General features: G+C 40.5%; 1 protein-coding gene across 3 annotated transcripts in view; it reads left to right on the plus strand.

Annotated features, from left to right (window-relative positions):
• LOC122650262 (1,4-alpha-glucan-branching enzyme 2-2, chloroplastic/amyloplastic-like) overlaps positions 1-18,832 on the plus strand; it is a 139,233-nt gene that overhangs the window by 35,890 nt on the left and 84,511 nt on the right. For all 3 annotated transcript variants that reach the window (XM_043843623.1, XM_043843622.1, XM_043843621.1), the window contains exons 7-9: positions 11,776-11,856; positions 13,709-13,825; positions 13,996-14,079. In XM_043843623.1, the coding sequence (XP_043699558.1) occupies positions 11,776-11,856; positions 13,709-13,825; positions 13,996-14,079 (282 nt within the window). The remainder of the gene's footprint in view (positions 1-11,775; positions 11,857-13,708; positions 13,826-13,995; positions 14,080-18,832) is intronic.

Here is an 18,832-nt window from a genome sequence, read left to right on the forward strand (position 1 = left end):
ATAGAAACACAATGGGCTGGTCCCCACACATCAGAATGATTAGCTAGAGTGCAAGCATCACAAGAAAAGTTGTTTGGTTTACATTGTTTGAATAAACTAGGAAATAAAGTAGATAGACACTCAAAGGTGGACACCCCAACCGGCGATGCCACTTATTTAGTTCAAGTAATGCAGAGGTAGAATGAGAATTCAATGCTTGAGAGGTTAATGTTGCCGGCGAATTGTCAAGCACGTATAAACTACCAATCGCCTTACCACATGCAATCGTACGACTTGTTTCTAAGTCCTAGAACAAACAATGAGTAGGGAAAAAAATTACCTTGCAGTGTAAGTCCCTAGTTAAACTACTAATGGACAATAAATTTGTAGAGAACTTAGGAACATGGAGTACAGAAGAAAGACAAAGAGAAGAGGTGCACTGAACAGATCCCTTGCCCGACATTGAAGAAAGGGACCCATCAGCACCACAAACTTTGTTATGACCAGATAAAGGAGAATACTAGAAAAAAAGGGAAGAAGAACTTGTCATATGGTCGGTTGCACCAAAGTCAATGACCCAAGATTCGGGTATGATTGAGGTACAATTTCCACCAAATGAAATATCTGTAGAAGGAGTGGTAGCTGAATCGGATGGCAGGGAAACCAAGGTACTAAAACTTGGAACTTGATCCCAACTCGACCCTGGGAAAAACCGAGATCTCGAACGGTCGAGTTGGTGCATTTGTTTTTTTTCAAGTCGAAACCTGGTTTCTGTGGGTTTTAGACCTAGTTTGGGTCTAAAACTTGGCACTCAGCCTATTTTAGGCCATTTAAACATAGTGGCACTATCAGATTTTGCAAAAACAAAGTTCAAATAGGAGTTTCACTTAGTGGGAGATCAGGACAGACACTTATGCTAGAAACCAGGACAGACACTTATTTATGCCTAACATCATTTAAGTAAATGCTTTTGTATTTCATTTACTTAAAATATTATTCATAAATAAGCAAATACCCCTGTATTTGAATCCAATAAAAAATTCAAATTCCAAAAGGAAAAAAAACAACCCCCCCAGTTCAAGAACAAAAACTGGATTTTCGGTGGTAGATGCAATTTTCAACTTTCTAATGTTGGGGTTCTTCTCAAATCTAAAAATTCCATAAATCTTAATATGGTAAAACATTGCTAAAAACCAAAAGTGCGGTAAAATATTCATTTGTTTTGATGTCCGAAAAAATATTTTCATTCAGAGTGATTTTGAACAAGGGGAGAAGGCTGAAAGAAGAACTTGAGAATGAAAGAGAGAAGAAGAAGAAGAAATCGAGAATGGAAGAGAGGAGAGTTACCCTAATTCGAAACCTGCTTTGATGCTATGTTAACAGATCTGAATTAGGGAATAAGGCTTGGATGATCAAAGGCTGATCCCAAGCAATGTATTTATAATATTAGAAGACAAATTACATGGACAATTCTATCCCTCATAAGCGACTCAATACAAAGCAAAATAAAAAGGGAAAAAAGGACCAGAATACCCTCACGGTATTCTGTCCCATACAACCAACACATGACCAAGAAATTAAAATTCATCCACCTGTCTTGGGCAGGACCAGCATCAGTAGGCCTGACAGAGGTTCCAGTGATGTAGCCAGAGAGACCACGGGAACCAATAGCAAACAAACAAGAGCGAGACCACAACAGGTAATTGCTCCCATTTAATTTAATGGGACTTGCTGGAAAGGGAACAAAATCATTTTGCGACGTGCCATCGTAGCCAAAGGAAGCTGATGTAATCTCAGAATGGTCAGGCATGGTGGCTGGTCAAAAAATATCCCCAAGAACAGAGGGAAAAAAATTCTCAAAAAAATATCACCGCATAAGGAGGCAAAAATCAGCGGCAAAAACAGCCCTTGGTGGTAGTCAACTCACCACCAAGGGGAAAAAAAAGATGACGGCAACGGGACTAGAGGTCCCCCATGAGAAGGGAGGAAGGTCGAAGGAGACGTGAAGGGAGGCAGAAGGATAGAGAAGGGCTGGCAGAAGGCTGGTGGTGGTGGACTGGTGGCAGAAGGCTGGCGGAGGTGTTGGCTGTTGGCGGTGGTTAGGCTAGGGTGAGATCATGAGAAAGAGAGAGAGAGAGAGAGAGAGAGAGAGAAATTATCGTTGCCCATATTCCCGGATGACTTTTGGCTTTTATGCCATGTTGAATTCCGTGAATACTGGCTTGAGTCAGAGTGACTACAGCCATCCTTTATTTATAATATGGAGAAGAACATTTTGAAATAGGTACAAGGACAAGATTACCCTTAGGACACTTTTACCCTTGAAACCATATTACAACACAACCCAACCCCAAATCCTTCTTCTAATTCTCTAAAACCTGTCCTGCCCAATTCTCTCATCAAAATCCAACCTTTGCAGGTTCGATCATTCCCCCACCATAAGGGAGGTTTGATTCTGGTTCTAACCCTAGGTGCTCATTAAAAACCTTAGATTCTCCTACATTCTATTTTCCCAAAACCCATAAACCCAAACCCTAATTCACCAACCATCTTAGTTACATACCTAACTCCATCAAAACCTCTCAAGACCTTTACTGGAAGAGTTCCCCACATCAACTTACCCTAACCTTACTATCAAACCCTAATCTCATTATTTTACCCATTCTGCCCTAGCCGATTACACTAAACCCTAGCAGATCCTGGTTTCGGTTCTAGTTGGCATTACACCCATCTGGAATTATATTAGGCTGTAGCCCCTTACATGCTTATATAGAATAGGGCTGGACATTCTCAGACTCAAGCAAGGAAAGACTGGCCCAACAAGGAAAGAAATAAACAAACAAAATTGGGAAACTTCCCGATCGCAGGCTGCTGTGGTAGTATCCTGACACAAAAAGGAAACTAACTCAAATAAAGAAACTGGAATTTATAGTAACCACTCATGGCTTGGCAAAGTAACATTAAATGAACAAAATAACAGCCTAAAACAAGCCTCACGATTGTAGAGTCCAGGGTGACCCAAAACAAATGGACTTCTAAACTGAAGCATCTCAGGAAATCCCATGCTCCTATGTTGTTTCAGCTGAAACAATCTTCCAACTGGGACCCTGATGCAGATACATCACCAAAAGAAGCTTATTTTAATGGGAATAATCCTAGGTTTGGGTTATATACATGTTGGGCTTTTAATCCCATAGGTTTTCAATGTAATAGGCCACTTTTATGGGCCTAAACTATGGGTAATAAGGTTGCATACGGGATTAGTTAGTATAGGTTCCATAGTTTTATTTTTGAAGTCTTGTTTTTAAATTGAACCAGGTCCAAAGCTGGTCCAACCAGTGGTTCAATTTAAGTGATTGTAGTAGTTTTCTTTTATTTGCTTTTAAACATGTAAGTTGGGCTGGAATAGGACTCTATAAGTCCAGCCATGTTTTGAGTCTATTTCCTTTAGTAGTTCAGTTTCCTAGTTGATTTAGGTTACCTAATAGGTTAAGGATTGGGTTAGGCCTTTCCTTTTTAGTGTAGGAGTCTATTTTTGAGTCTTTTATATAAGGTTGTATCTGGAAACAGCCTCTCTGCGAAAGTTGGGGTAAGGCTACGTACATTATGACCCTCCCCAGACCCCGCAGTGGTGGGAGCCTTGTGGACTGGCTACGCCCTTTATATAAGGTTGTAAGGGGGGCAAGCATTGGAGACAAATTTGATTAAAGAAATTGCTGCTGTTGCTGCTCCTCTTCTCCATTGAAGAATCTCTTGTGTTTGATCAAGAAACCGCTTGTGTTTGAACAAGGTTTAGGTTGGGGTTTTATCCAATCGAACCACCCTGCGGTGTGAAGCCCGGGTGTTATTTTCTATTGTTCTTATTATTCTATCATATTCTTTCCTTCCATTAAGCAAGTAAGTCCAGTTCTATTTTTTCTGAAATTTCCTCAAATTCCTAGTTCTAGTTCAGATTTATATGCAAGGCCTTTTTGCATGAATTTTGATTAGGGTAATCTAACTGTTAGAATCATCTCAAGTTTTGACCTGATGTTATTGGACCTAATTCATGAACTCTATTTCAGTTTGGTGCAATTCTTTCCTGCAGATCTGTTCCTTCTGTGAGTTTCTAATTCTGCCCTTATAGTTATATTGCTCTTGTGAGGTCACAATTAATGTACCAATTCTGATGATTTGTTATTGCTAAGTCCTATAGATTAAATTGATATTCAATTACTGAACATAACCCTAATTTCTGATCTCTGAATTTCCTGGTTAAATTACTGTTCTGCCCTTTTCCTAGTAGTGCTAGGATTCCCCCATATTAGCTAATCTAACCATTGGATCAATTTCAGATTTTCAGCAATTGTTCCAGTCCTTATTTGGTAAATTCATTTGGAATTTGGGATCATTCTAACCATCTGATTTTATGTTATTTGAAATCTCCTAATCTGAACTTATTCTCTGAGCAAAAATTCTGTTTTGGTTACTTGTTTGAGCAATCAAATCTACTACTACAATAGATCTAGCTTCCATTTTGAACACCTCACTCCAATGGAAGCTGGGATCCTCTAAAGTATGGGTGGTGATCTAGCCAAACAAGGAGTAAGTAGTCCCCTCCACGTGGGTAACTGCTTAAAGAGCTAGCTCAATACATGGACAACCACCAATTACAACAGCAGTACACCTCGCAACGGGATCTCATCCCCAGAACAAAGCCTGGGATCAAGGATTCAAAGGATGGTAAAAAAAGCTGTGTCCAGTGTTCCTGTTATGGATTGGCTGATCTGGCCATATATCCGCAGATCTCTGAGGCGGATCGGCTAGTATGGGCTTGATCCACCTGATCAATGACCATTGAGCCCAATACAGATCGGCTGAGATGCTCGACCTGGGCCTTATTTTTTGAATTTTGTCTGGGTCTCATCACCTCTTGCTTTGCCGACTCATCAGTGACTTTAGTAGCACCTCTTTGCATCAGTTGAAATACAAGATTCATCTGAGAAACTAAGTGCTGATGGGTCTATAAAGTGCGCATGGTGCCAACTTTCCTCTTCTGAGTTATTCCTTATTCAAGAAATAACATTATTTGAATCGTCTACATTTGCATGGGTCCACCTCTTATTCCTTAGCATCTCTATCCTCAATTTAATGGCCATTAACTCAGCTCTTATAGAATTGCCTTCTCCAATTGGAACAAAATATTCTAAAAATAAAAAAAGAGCCATAGATGGATGATCACAAATTTCAGTAATACTTTCATCAGCTTTATGGATTTGTTTTCTGTTTTGTTTTTCACTTATGTTGTTCAGGGAGCCTATAGAAGAGGGAATTTTATTGTATCTTGTTGAATTCCATGAATACTGGCTTGAGTCAGAGTGACTATAGTCATGCTTTATTTATAATATGATAGAGAACATTCTAGAATAGGTACAAGGACATAATTACCCCTAGACAATTCATTCTAGAATAGGTATAAGGACACAATTACCCCTAGGACAATTTTACCCTTTAATCCATATTACAACACTCCCCCTCAAGTTGGTGCATACATGTCTAACATGCCCAACTTGCTAATTATAGGACTAAACAACTTGCTACTAAGTCACTTGGTAAGAATATCAGCCAACTGCTCACTAGACTGGATGAATGGGATACAAATTACTCCTTGCTCCAATTTTCTTTGATAAAATACTGGTCAATCTCAACATGTTCGGTATGGTCATGTTGGATCGGGTTTTGAGCAATGTTGATTGCGGACTTGCTGTCACAGTAGAGTCGCATAGGAAGGTCAGCACCTAGACCCAAATCTTGAAGAAGACCTTTGAGCTAGAGAAGTTCACATATACCTTGTGCCATAGCTTTAAACTCAGCTTCAGCACTAGATCAAGCCACCATTGCTTGTTTCTTGCTTCTCCACGTAGTTAAATTTCCTCTAACAAAGGTGTATCCGGATGTGGATTTTTTATCATTATGGCTGCCTGCTCAATCCGGAGATTGTGGAGAATATAAGACTCCTTTTCCAGGAGAGGACTTTAGGTACCACAGTATCCTATATGCTACCTCCAAGTCAAAGGAGTGAGGGTCATGCATGAATTGACTCACGACACTCATTACAAATGCAATGTCTGGTCGGGTATGAGAGAGATAAATCAACCGACCAACTAATCTCTGATAACTACCCTTATCCGCAGGGTCACCGTCCTTGCTCTTCAAGTGTGTATTGGGCTCAAGAGGAATATGTGCCGGTTTACAACCAAGCATTCTTGTATCACTCAACAGGTTAAGGGTATATTTTCTTTGAGAAAGAGATATGCCATTGGGAGTTGGGAGTTGCCCCGATCATTGGCAAGCTTCGAGAGAGTCGTTTAAGGTGGTCATATTCAACGGAGACCTAGGGACGCCCCAATAAGGAGGAGTGATATGATTCCGATTGAAGGGGCTAAAAGAGCTAGGGGCAGACCTAAAATGACCATAAGAGAAGTGGACGCCCCAGTAAGGAGGAGTGATATGATTCCGAGAGAGTTGTTTAAGGTGGTATGGTATATTTTTTCTAGTTTGTTTTGTTTGGATCCATGTAACCGACCCCATTAAGTTGGGATAAGGCTTAGTTTGTTGTTGTTGTTTGTAAAGAGATATGCCCTTGGCTGATAGGCAACCTCAATCCCTAAGAAATACCATAACTTCCCCAAATCCTTGACTTCAAATTTGGTGCCCAGGTAAGTCTTCAACTTCTGAATTTCATGTGCATCACTCCCTGTGATCACTATGTCATCTACATAAACGATCAAAATTGTGATATGCTGTCCCACCTTTTTTACAAACAACATGTCGTTAGCATTGCTTTGTTTATAGCCATTTGCAACCATGGCTTTATGAAAGCGACCAAACCAGGCCCTTGGTGACTGCTTTAGGCTATATAAGGCTCTTCAACTTGCATATCTTTCCCTGAGTCTCTAGGGTAGCAAAGTTAGGAGGTATTTCCTTCCAATTCTCCATGGAAGAAGGCATTCTTCACATCAAGTTGTTGGAGTTCCCATCCTTGATTCACAGCACAAGAAATGATGACTCTCACCGTATTCATCTTTGCCACGGGAGAAAATGTCTCTTGATAGTCAATTCTTTGGTTTGGGTGAATCATTTTGCAACTAATCTTGCTTTATATCTCTCTACTGAACCATTTGATTTGTGCTTTGCAACGAAGACCCATTTGCAGCCAATAGGTTTCTTTCCTAGTGGAGGAATCACCAAATCCCAGATCTGATTTTGTTAAAAAATTATTTATCTACCCGTGTCCCCCTTTGGATAGTCCGCCGTGTTAAAAGCTCCTGTATGATATACATATTGTTACCTCCCTTTCCTACAAGGTCAGCCTTTTATAGGAAGCAGTTTCTACATGATATCAGAGAAGGCAGGGGTCACGGTATCGAGTCCCCTTGGGAGCGGGCAGGTGTTAAAAAATTATTTATCCACCCGTGTCCCCCTTTGGATAGTTCGCCGTGTTAAAAGCTCCTGTATGATATACATATTGTTTCCTCCCTTTCCTACAAGGTCGGCCTTTTAGAGGAAGCGGTTTCTATAGATTTTTCTCAAGGGCATGCATTTCTTCATTCATTACATCTTTTAATTTCTGTTCGGCTATTGCTTCCTGCCAATTGTTAGGGATAGTAACAGAGGATAATGAAGATACAAAGGCAAGAAATGAAGGAGTTAGAGAATTGTATGACACAAAATTGGAAATTGGATGTTGTGTACAACTCCGTTTTGGTTTTCAAATAGCAATAGATAAGTCAAGATTAGGATCAGAAGAAGGCTTACCAGGGAGATGATTAGGAGTAGGACTTGGAGCAGGTGCTTGTTGTGTATTTGTGTGGGAGTAGTGGTGGTGGTCTCTTTGTGCCAAGTTCCACCGAGGAGGGAAGTATGTTCCCCGAGAGAAAGTCTTCAACTCTTTTATTCTTCAGACTCCCCTTAGACTATAGGCTTCTCATTCTGTCCTTGCTCCTGTTCTTGACTAGTAATCCCATCCTCCAATTCAACAGAGACATCCTCTATAGTGGGCACATTAACATCCAGAGGAGCAATCAACGAGACCTCTTCATCACTTAGAATCTCCTCCTAGAGAGGTACCGACGGTGTAAAGTATGCTTCAGATTCCCTAAATACCACATCCATGGTGACAAACAATTTCCGAGTAGGAGGATGATGGCATTTTTACCCCTTCTGGGTAGCCGAGTAGCCAAGAAAGACACACTGGAGTCCTTTGGGGTTGAACTTCCCGTGAACATGGTGATTTCGGACAAACACCACACATCCAAATACCTTGGGAGGCACAACAAAGGTGGAGGATCCTAAAAAAATTTTCAAAGGGCAGTGGACTCCTAAGACTCAGGAGGGAAGCCGATTTATCAAATATGTGGCTGTAAGAACTGCATCACCCTAGAAGCGAGAAGGGACAACCATAGCAAACATGAAGGAGCGAACCACCTCCAACAAATGCCGGTTCTTTCGCTCTACAATCCCATTTTGTGCAGGAGTGTCCACATAAGAGGTCCGATGAATAATTCCGTGGGAATCCAAATAGGAGCGAAAGGCACCATCCATATACTCCTTGCCTTTGTTAGACCGTAAAATCTTCACCTTGGCAATTGGGTTTGGACCATCTTATGAAATAAAGTGAAACAGGTAAATACATCACTCTTACTATGCATAAAATAAACCCATGTTGTGCGACTGTAACAGTCAATGAAGGTGACAAACCACCGAATCCTAGAGGTAGAAACACATCGGCCAGGGCCCCATACATCAGAATGAATCAAACTAAAGGGAGACAAACTTCTACTATCTGAAATAGGATAAACACTTCTAGTTTGCTTTGCCAAAGTGCAAGCATCACAAGAAAAATGATTCGGATTACATCGTTTCAATAAACTAGGAAAAAGTACTGATAAAACTCCCAAAGGGGGATGGCCCAAACGACGATGCCAATTATTCAACTCAACTACTTAAGTAACGCAGAGGTTGGATTAAAAGACGGAGACTGGGATGTCAAAGATGCTGGTGAACTATCAAGCATGTACAGATCACCAACCACCTTACCACATGCAATTGTACGACCCGTGTCCAAGTCTTGGAACAAATAGTGTTTGGGAAAAAATATTACTTTACAGTTAAAATCCCTTGTTAAGCTACCAATGGACAACAAATTAGTAGAAAACTTAGGAACATGTAAGACAGAGGAAAGACACAGAGGAGAGGTGCACTAAGCCAACCTCTTTCCTGATATATGAGAAAGAGATCCGTCAGCAACCCGAACCTTGTTATGACTAGACAAAGGAGAATAGTTGAAAAAAAAAGAGAGGAAGAACCTGTCATATGGTCGGTTGCCCCCGAGTCAATGACCCAAGAATCGGGTATGACTGAGGAGCAATTCCCACCAAATGGAATACCTGTGGAAGAAGTGGTAGAATGATCGGAAGGCAGAGAAACAGCCGAAGCAGCCAATGAAGGAGACATAAATGCCGAAGAAGATGTGTCCAAGCAAGTCATCATATCACGGAGATTTTGCAGTTTAGCCAAAACTTGGGAAAGAGATTGTTCGGGCTGGTCTTTAGTAGATGCCTGATGGGCACGGGCATTGTTGGGCCGATTGGAACTACCCTTCCCATGCCCACGGGTATCCGCAGGGCGATCATGAAGCTTCCAACATCGGTCCTTGGTGTGCCATTCCTTCCCACAATGATCATATTTAATAGGGGCGATCACTAGTCGACCGATCACCACCAATAGCACGGGAAGAGTTCCCACGGGAAGAAGATTGAGAACCAGAAAGAAGGGCCGATCATTCCTGAGTAGTGGGAGTAACCATGGCTGTACGCCTACTGTCTTCAACCGAAAGAATTGCATAGGCCTGCTCAAGAGTGGGAAGAAGATCACGATTCAGAATATAACCCTGATTTGATCAAACTCAATATTGAGACCAGCCAAAAAATCAAAGATCCTCAACCCATCTTCCCACTTTCGGAAAGCCGTACCGTCAACATCACAGGTAGCAGTGAAGGTGCCCAAAAAATCCAATTGCTGCCACATAGTGCACATTTTATTATAATATTGAGAGAGGGACAACTCCAACTGCTTGGTCGATTGAATCTTCTGACGAAGCTCATAACTCTAGGCAGCATTCCCGACATGAGAGTATGTGTCCTGGGCTGTCTTTCAGATCTTGGAAGCCGTATCAAGGAAAAGGTAGCGTCCGACAATTTCTTGGTCCATGGAATTAACCAGATAGGACATGACCAAGAAAATAAAATTCATCCATTGATCTTGTGCAGGACCAGCGTCAGTAGGCCTGGCAGCGGTTCCGTTGATGTAGCTAGAGAGGCCACGGGAACCGATAGCAAATACACAAGAATGAGACCATAAAAGATAGTTGCTTCCATTTAATTTAATGGAGCTGGCTGGAAACGGAAAAAAGTCGCATTGCGACGTACCGTCGAGGCCAGAGGAAGCGGATGTAATCTCGGAATTGTCATGCATGGTGGCTGGTGTAAAAAAAAATCTCAAGAAAAAATCCCTAGAGATTTAACGCATAGGGATGTCAAGAAACAGCCCTTGGTGGGAGGTAACTCGCCCCCAAGGGTGAGAAAGGGATGGCGACAAGGAAAATGACGACTCCCGTGAGAAAGAGGAAGGGCGAGAGGGCCGCAGGAGCCTGGGAGGAAGGCGGAATGTTGGTGAGGTTGGTGGAGGTCCGACGGAGGCTGGCCGGGCTCGCGGAAGTGGTGGAGGGCTGGCGGAAGGTGGGTGGTGGAGGCCGGTGGTATGGGCTAGGGCGAGATCACGAGAGCGCCATGCTTTATTTATATTATGATATAGAACATTCTAAAATAGGTATAAGGACACAATTACCCCTAGGACAATTCATTCTAGAATAGGTACAAGGACACTCGAATTGGAGATCGATCAGCTTGAGATGGAATGCAATAACCAAAAAGTCATTTGTGTTCCAGCCAAAAAACGTGAGCGCCTCACGCGATACGGCTTTTGGCTCCTCCTGGTCCATAACGATTCTAACATTGTTAGTTCCATCCTCCGAAAGTCACCATTGAGATCGTGGACAATTTTACCCTTGATCCCATATTACAACATATCTTTTTCTACTATTTCCCATAATAAAGTTTCAGTTATCTATTAGAAAAGAAACTTAACTAATTAAGCCATGAGTTGGCCTTTTTTGGGGGATCAGCATTAAAATTTAGTATTTATCATTAAAAGTTAAAAGTAAAAAGAGGTGTACGTCATCTACAAAACTATAAGAAGACTCATGCGTAAGAAACCATGATAGCTTTCAAGCAAAGACGACCATTAATCAGCATGAGTTACCCTGTTATTAGTGTTTACACATACAAATTACAAAATGAGAATTATATTTGACAAGTAATAAATGAAATGGTGCGTATCAATTGGTAAAACATAGAGATTATGATCCATAACTGTACAAGGGTGTTTTTCTCCAACTATGATCTACTTTGTATATTACAATGAACTGTTATATTTAAAGCATAGTGAGGATTTGTATATCTGGTCTCTCACCGTACCGCGCAGAGATTGCATGGTACCTTTTCATGTTCTTGGTTCAATAACCTAATCAGGTCTTCAACAGATCTTTACATTATCGTCTCTTACTTCTGCAGCCCATGGGGCTTTTTATTCCTGTTGAGTGCTTGAGCTTTGGTTATTAGTTCAGCCATATATAATTCGATACAATGATACTTACTGGTTTTTACTACATGATGCCCAATTGTACCGTGTGTTCAGAATGAATTTGGTGTCTGGGAGATCTTTTTGCCCAACAATGCTGATGGTTCACCACCAATTTATCATGGCTCTCGAGTAAAGGTAATGGTTGCCTGATGTGTAATAGAATTGGTTTCTGATTCTTGTGGATTCTTTCTGAAATTTAGATCCTTAATATCTGTTCCCCATTGATCAGCAGATTCCTTTCTTTTCAGTTGTTTTATAAATTGTTTAGCAACCAGGTTGTTACTTAGTAAACTTGATGGTATGCATGCATCTGACTGTAGTAATCACTTATTTGTTCTCTTTGTTTAGTAGTTACAGAAATTAAGTAAAAAGTAAGAGTGGGAGCACAATGTAAATAAATAATAAAGAAGGGAGGCAGGTTTACACTGAAACTCTGGGAATCTAACATTCCTGAAGCACAGGTTTCCAAATTGAATATTGCTTCTCTCTGGTCAAGGCTTGTGTAAACAAATGAACAGATATAGTTGGCGTCGCCTGGGCGGCCGGTAGGTTTCTAAGGGCTGTTATTCTAACTTAACAAGGAGGGTGCCTAGGTCCTTTGGCGGTTGATTTTTTTTTTTGTCTTTTTTATTTATGTTTTTTGCCCTCTAAATAATGCTATTTCTAACATTTTTATTGCCTTGTGTACAAGTTTGTGTATAGGTGAAAAGCATGAGATCGTTTAGTACCCAAAAAAATTAACAAAGAAATTGAACTTCACTATTCACTTCTCTTGTTTACTTATGTTCCCCCCCCCCCCCCTTCTAAATAATGCTGTTTCTAACATAATGTTGTTGCTTGATATAGTGGCAAATTAGTACATAGATTCAATCTATTTTGTTTTTGGTGTAATGCTGCAAGCCTAATTATATTATTGCTATACTAGATATAATGGATATATATATAAAAAAAAAACTACTAGGGTGCCTAGGGCCCTACCGGCCTTCCAAAGCCTTGGGTTGCCTAGGCGCCCTAGCAACTATTATATATATATTATACATATATATATAGTTTGGTTTCCATGAGACAAACCGAGCACATGTTTCTCATGTAGTACCATCATTTCCACCCCATGACAATGGGTTTTTACTACAGCTCAAGTAGCTTCAGTGCTTTAGCTATGTGTACCACAATTACCTTCTGTCACCAAAACATTTCATTATACCTTCTGTTACAATTTAGCTATTGGAGTTGGTTGCTAAAATTGCTACAGTTGCTAATATTCGCTGAACTCAGTCTTCCAGAATAGACGGGGACAGCAGCTGGAGTTTTGTAACAAGGACAGATTAACCATCACTTTTGTAATGTCTGCATCTTTTGTGCTACCGTTATGAATTATTTTTTAAGTGCTGGGATGTATTACCATTTGATTATGTTGATGTACTGCAGGGGTATTTCTGAGAATTAGTTATTCTGCAGGGGTGTTTTGATAATATCTTAATAATCTGGGGTGGTTGTAATTATGATTTGTTGGATTACTAATAAATAAGTTTACTGAGGTCAGCTGGGATCTGTTTTTTTCCCATTGGTTTCTTCTCTTTTCCCTACTTCCTTCTCTTCTTGTCTCTTCCTGTTACTATTAGTATAGCTTCTGATTTAGTAACATGGTATCCATATGAAATGTAGTTATAAAATTCCTCGCATCCAACAAATCATAATTACAACCACCTCAGATTATTAATTCCTCGCATCCAACAAATCAAAATTCCCCTGATTTAGGTAATTCTGTAGAATATATTATGTTAAGAATTTTGGTCCCCTGATGTATTTATCATGCTTCTATGAAGCTCTCTGGAAACTTGTTTAGGCCATCTTCATGATTTGAAACATGTTTATATCTGCATATTCTAGCCCATCTATTCTTAGTATCATGCTATTAATACTGACAACTGGGATTTCAACAGTGTGTGCTGCCTGCACTAAAGCTTTTGTAATCTTGTGATCATAGATTCGTATGGATACACCATCTGGTATCAAAGACTCAATTCCTGCCTGGATCAAGTTCTCTGTACAAGCACCAGGTGAAATTCCATACAATGGCATATATTATGATCCTCCAGAAGAGGTATGTTTTTCCAGTTTCTCTACTTCCACCACTCTTCAGGAAAAAAAGAAGTTACCTGAGATGTTTAATTAAAATAGTTTATAAGTGATCCTTCTTTTATTTGCTGGTCCTTTCTTTTTGTCATTTGTTTCCTTATTTTCTTATTGAGGCTCACGTTCATGTTTTGACAGGAAAAGTATGTTTTTAAACATCCTCAACCTAAGAGACCTAAATCACTTCGGATATACGAGTCACATGTTGGAATGAGTAGCACGGTGTGCATTCCTCCTTTTCCTTATTGAACATTTTTTTCCTTTCAATTATTTTTTGGGTGAATAAAAATTATTACCAAAGAAGAGAATAACGAATATACAAAAAAGCAAAACCCAGCCTTTACAAAGGGGGAGAGGCATGAGTTTGAAAAATAGACGGTTAGAGTCTCCACGAATTTACAATAAGTCTATTTCTGTGGGAGTCAACATTGCGCCTTGGAGACCCAGGAATCTTGGATTTAACTTCAAAGATAATGGAGTTCCAAATCTGCTGAAAGGATCTAGACTTGGAGATCCACCTTCTATTTTCCTTTTAAGTTAATTCTCTTTTTTCTTTGTTTAATTACTTCACTGCTTGCTGGACATCTTGGGAACTTACGATAGTAGTCAAATAAACTTTATTAACTTGTCATCGAGTACCAATGGCTTTTTTTTTCTTTTGTTTTTATTTTTAATTAAAAAATGCAATGAAAAAAAAAGAAGAAGAGAATAAATGGAAGGGGAGAAAATATTTAGAAGAATAGAGGAGCCATTTATTTTGGGTGAATAAAAATTCATTACCAAGGAAGAGGAGAAAAGGAGAATATACAACGAAACGAAACCCAGCTATTACAAAGGGGGAGAGGAAGAGGCATGGGATTGCAAAATATAAGTGGGAAGGCCCTAGGAATTTACAATACCCCTATTTTTGGCGGAGTCAACGCAGTGACCCGAGAACCCAGATTACTTAGATTTAACTTCAAACATAATGGAATTCCAGATTTGCTGGTAGGTTCTAGATCTGGATGTCCACGTCTGCAGGTTGCGCTCAAGCCAAAAATGAGAAATAGCAGCACCAAAGCCTAATTTCCCACCATATCACAACAGGATTTCCCACTATAGGACATGTTGACCATAGTTATCAAGGCGGGAAGGCGACCATGGCGTTTTAGTCTGTCAAAAACCAAGGCGACACCGCCATGGCGGCAAGGCGCCCAAGAAGTCCAAGGAGCCTGGACGCCAAGGCACCGCCTTGATAACTATGATGTCTTTACCCAGATCCATTCCCTGTGGAAGGGAAGAATCATACGTCTCCGAGGCCAGCACTTGGCTGAGAGACCATACCAAACAGCTTAGGAAAAATAGCTTGAAAAGTAAAGGTGATCTACATATTCAGAGGTTTGATCATAAAACCAGCAGAGGCGGGGAGGGGGGGGGGGGGAGAGGACGGGGATCTGGTGGCGGATAAGAAAAAACTGTATAGGGAGGCAGCGGTTGAAAACCCTCCAGACGGTAAAACTATGGCGGGGGATGTGGTTTTTGTACCAAACCAAATTGCGCCAGGTCTTGGTGCAGCCACGGGTCCGGATTAGATCCCAAGCAGACCTAGTGGGAAAAAGCCGCGAAGATGAGGCAGACCAAGAGACAATATCACCACTTCCCATGGGTCTTCTAGGAATGCTGGGTAATGCGATTCCAAATCAAAGACAATGATGTACAGGGAGTAGGAGGCCAACCATCCTACCGGATAATGTCAAAGACCAAGTCCAATTTGCTGAAACCTGAGCTGTCTATAGGTCTATCACTCACTGAATGAAGGAATACTCCGTGCGGATGCCAATGGTCAAGCCAAAATCTAGTAGAGGAGCCGTCATCAATATGAGATTTGATGATCCCAAGAACCAGAGGCTTGAGCTTAGGGATCTTCCTCCGACTCAATAAGCATCATGGTTCGAGACTCGAGATCTCGCGAGATCTCGGTTTTTGAGAAATCAAGTCGAGTTACCTTACGATTTTAACAATTACGCTATCCGGTCGAGTTCTCGGGTAACTTGAGATCTCGTGGAACTCACCCATCTACCTCTTTAAAACTTACCTAACTCGACAGAGTTCGACATATCTCGGTCGAGTTCTGTCCAAAGCCCATTTTCTTCCCCATTTGAAGCTCCTTCTTCATTTTACGTGTGGATTTCAAGTTTTGAACTTCAGGAGAGTTGAATCAGCTGCACATTTAAAGGATTCAGCTACATATCTTCAAGGCTCAGGATGATGACATGAGTATGAACACCATGCTTGCAAGTTTTGGAAGCATGAGTAAAGATACTACTAGTGAGCGTCAGTCTTGGCATTCATCTCAGCCTCATCATGACTATGATTATGTCCAGGAGAGCATTGGTTCGGAATATAGTGGCAGTCAGTTTGGGCAGTCAACACATGAGTTTGACAATCAAAGCACTGGGTCTGGTTTTGGGCCCATATTCCCAGTCCCAAACCAACCATACCCATATATGCCTCAATATGATAGTAGCAGTGGATCTCACACCTCATGGCAACCGCCTCTTCTATACCGTAGGATAGGGGACTTGTCATATGTTGATGACAACACTTATATGAGTGCTGAACTACAACAACACGATGACATGGGAATTCTATGTGGATCATATTGGGACTGAATACATTAACATATCACATTTTATGTAACATTTGTTTAAAGATTGATGTATTGTACACTTTAACATTTCTAATGCTTATTTAAGTTGGTTTACATTAATTGAATGTTTTGATTGCTTTCTATTACTAAATTATGTGTAGAGTAGGGTATTTTAGTACGTCGTCGCCTACCAACCTATGGTCCAAAGTGAAACTCATATCTGGACTTTGTTTGTGCTAAATCTGATAGTGCCATTGTGTTTAAATGGCCTAAAATAAGCTGAATACTAAGTTTCAGACCCAAACTAGGTCTAAAACCCACCGAGTGGAGGCTTCGAGTCGGAAAAAAAAAACAAATGCACCAACTCGGCGAGATCTTGACTCGACTCGTTTTTCCAAGGGTCGAGTTGGTACCGAGTTCCGAGTTTTCGAGTTGGTACCGAGTTCCGAGTTTTAGTACCTTGATAAGCATCAGAAAGTAGAGTGGCAGTCCAGATGGAATCATTACCCACCGGCTGAGAAAAGTCCCAGTCTACCCAAACGCTCTTCTGATTTTTGGCAAGCTTCCAGATCAACTTTAGCCAGATTAATTAACATTTATATGTTCTGACTAGGACTTTTGTTGGTTGGTTAACTGGTCACATTCTAATCATGAAATGGGTTAGATTGGTATTATTCTGGATTTGGCAAAAATCATTTATCAGATATTATGTACTTATTTGATCTATGTAGTACCTTGCAACATAAAAAACCAAAGTTCAAGATGGTTCCCATGGGAGCAGATCTAGACAATGGTATTTCTTTTTGTGTTTTTCGACCAAAATATAGAGATTTTTCATTATTTTGAGTCTCCTCCCATCACATCTGTCCCCACTCTCAACTTTTGATGAAAAGAGTTGAAGGTTTAGCAAACCACCGTCTTTGGACCGCAACACTCTGATTTTTTAACTTGGACAAAATTTTGTAGTTGTAGAGTTGATCAATTCAAAAGTCCCTGTTGGTATGGTAGCCTATACGAGAGAGGCCAAAACCCAAGGTGTAGAACTGTTGTTTGCTTTTCCTTCAAGTTGATCTTCCAATCCAAGATGTAGAAGAGTTGTTTGCGGATGACAATCCAAAATCCAAGTGAAGAATGAAGAGATTTGGGGTAAAAATCAAAGTTTTTGGCAAAAATGTACTTGGATGATTTGAAACCTGCAAAACATAGGTGCTCTCGCCTCTCGGTCGAAATATGCCAAATGGGGATGGGGTATTTTAAGTCACTGGTTCAACCAGTTTCGGTCAAACCAGGTCGAAACATGCAATACTTGCCAAATTTCGTTGAAACTTGTCGAAACCAGGTACGAAGTGGTATCACAGGTAGGTTTTGTTTCGGTTTCTTGCGTTATACCAGAAAATCGATTTCAACAAGAATATGGCCAGCAAATCGCCACGCCAGCAAGCATTCGAACCAGAAAACCCAACAAACAATAACAGATTCTGGTACAGATATCTGCAGTTATGAGAGAGATCCCAAATCCAGGCCAATGAACTTCAGCAAACGTACTTCAGCAAAACCAGCAAATGATAGCAGATACTTGAAAATTATTTTCCAGTCTTCAAGAAACCATAGTTATTTCTTCTTTCAACTAGGGTTTCACAAAGTGGGGGTACAGCATAGGTGGCTGTACTCCGCAAACAAGAGAACCTTAATCGACTCTCAAAACAGCTACTGTTACAGCTCTGATACCTTGTGACAAACCAGGACCTGTTACTAGCATCTGCATGTAGAGAAGTTGCTGAACACGATAGTCCAGAATACATGACTACTGTGGGTTGCCTCTTATTTATAATATCAGCCCAAGAATCTTAGTAGATATCCTACCAAGAATCCTACCTATAATACAACTCTAAATAAGGAAACCAAATAATACTAAAGCAACCTAAGACAGCTAGACAGAAAATACACCTTACGATAGGAGCTCTTCCTATCATGATCATTTAACAAGGAAAAAAAGTAGATAAGGAATTAGACACAAATAGCCCTGCTTCCCAGTACATTACGTAACACGTTGAAACCGAAATATTTCACAAAATGTTACGAAATTTCGTCGAAACCTTGAACTATGAAGCTGACTCAAAAACTGCCCTTATTTCCTCCAGTCGATGGCGGTATTTGGAGTATCCTATTGCAACAGAAATTCTGAATAAAATAAAGAGAAGAAACTTCTAAAAACAAGCTCACGGCCTTGTGGTACCATGTCACCAACTTTTAGAAGAACCAGAACTGAACCACTTTGAACCGCAGGCCATAGTTTGAACACAAAGTTGAATTAAACCAAACCAACCTAGCCTGCAGGAAAACATC

Source organism: Telopea speciosissima, chromosome 2 (genome assembly GCF_018873765.1).
Source record: "Telopea speciosissima isolate NSW1024214 ecotype Mountain lineage chromosome 2, Tspe_v1, whole genome shotgun sequence".
Lineage (NCBI taxonomy): Eukaryota > Viridiplantae > Streptophyta > Magnoliopsida > Proteales > Proteaceae > Telopea > Telopea speciosissima.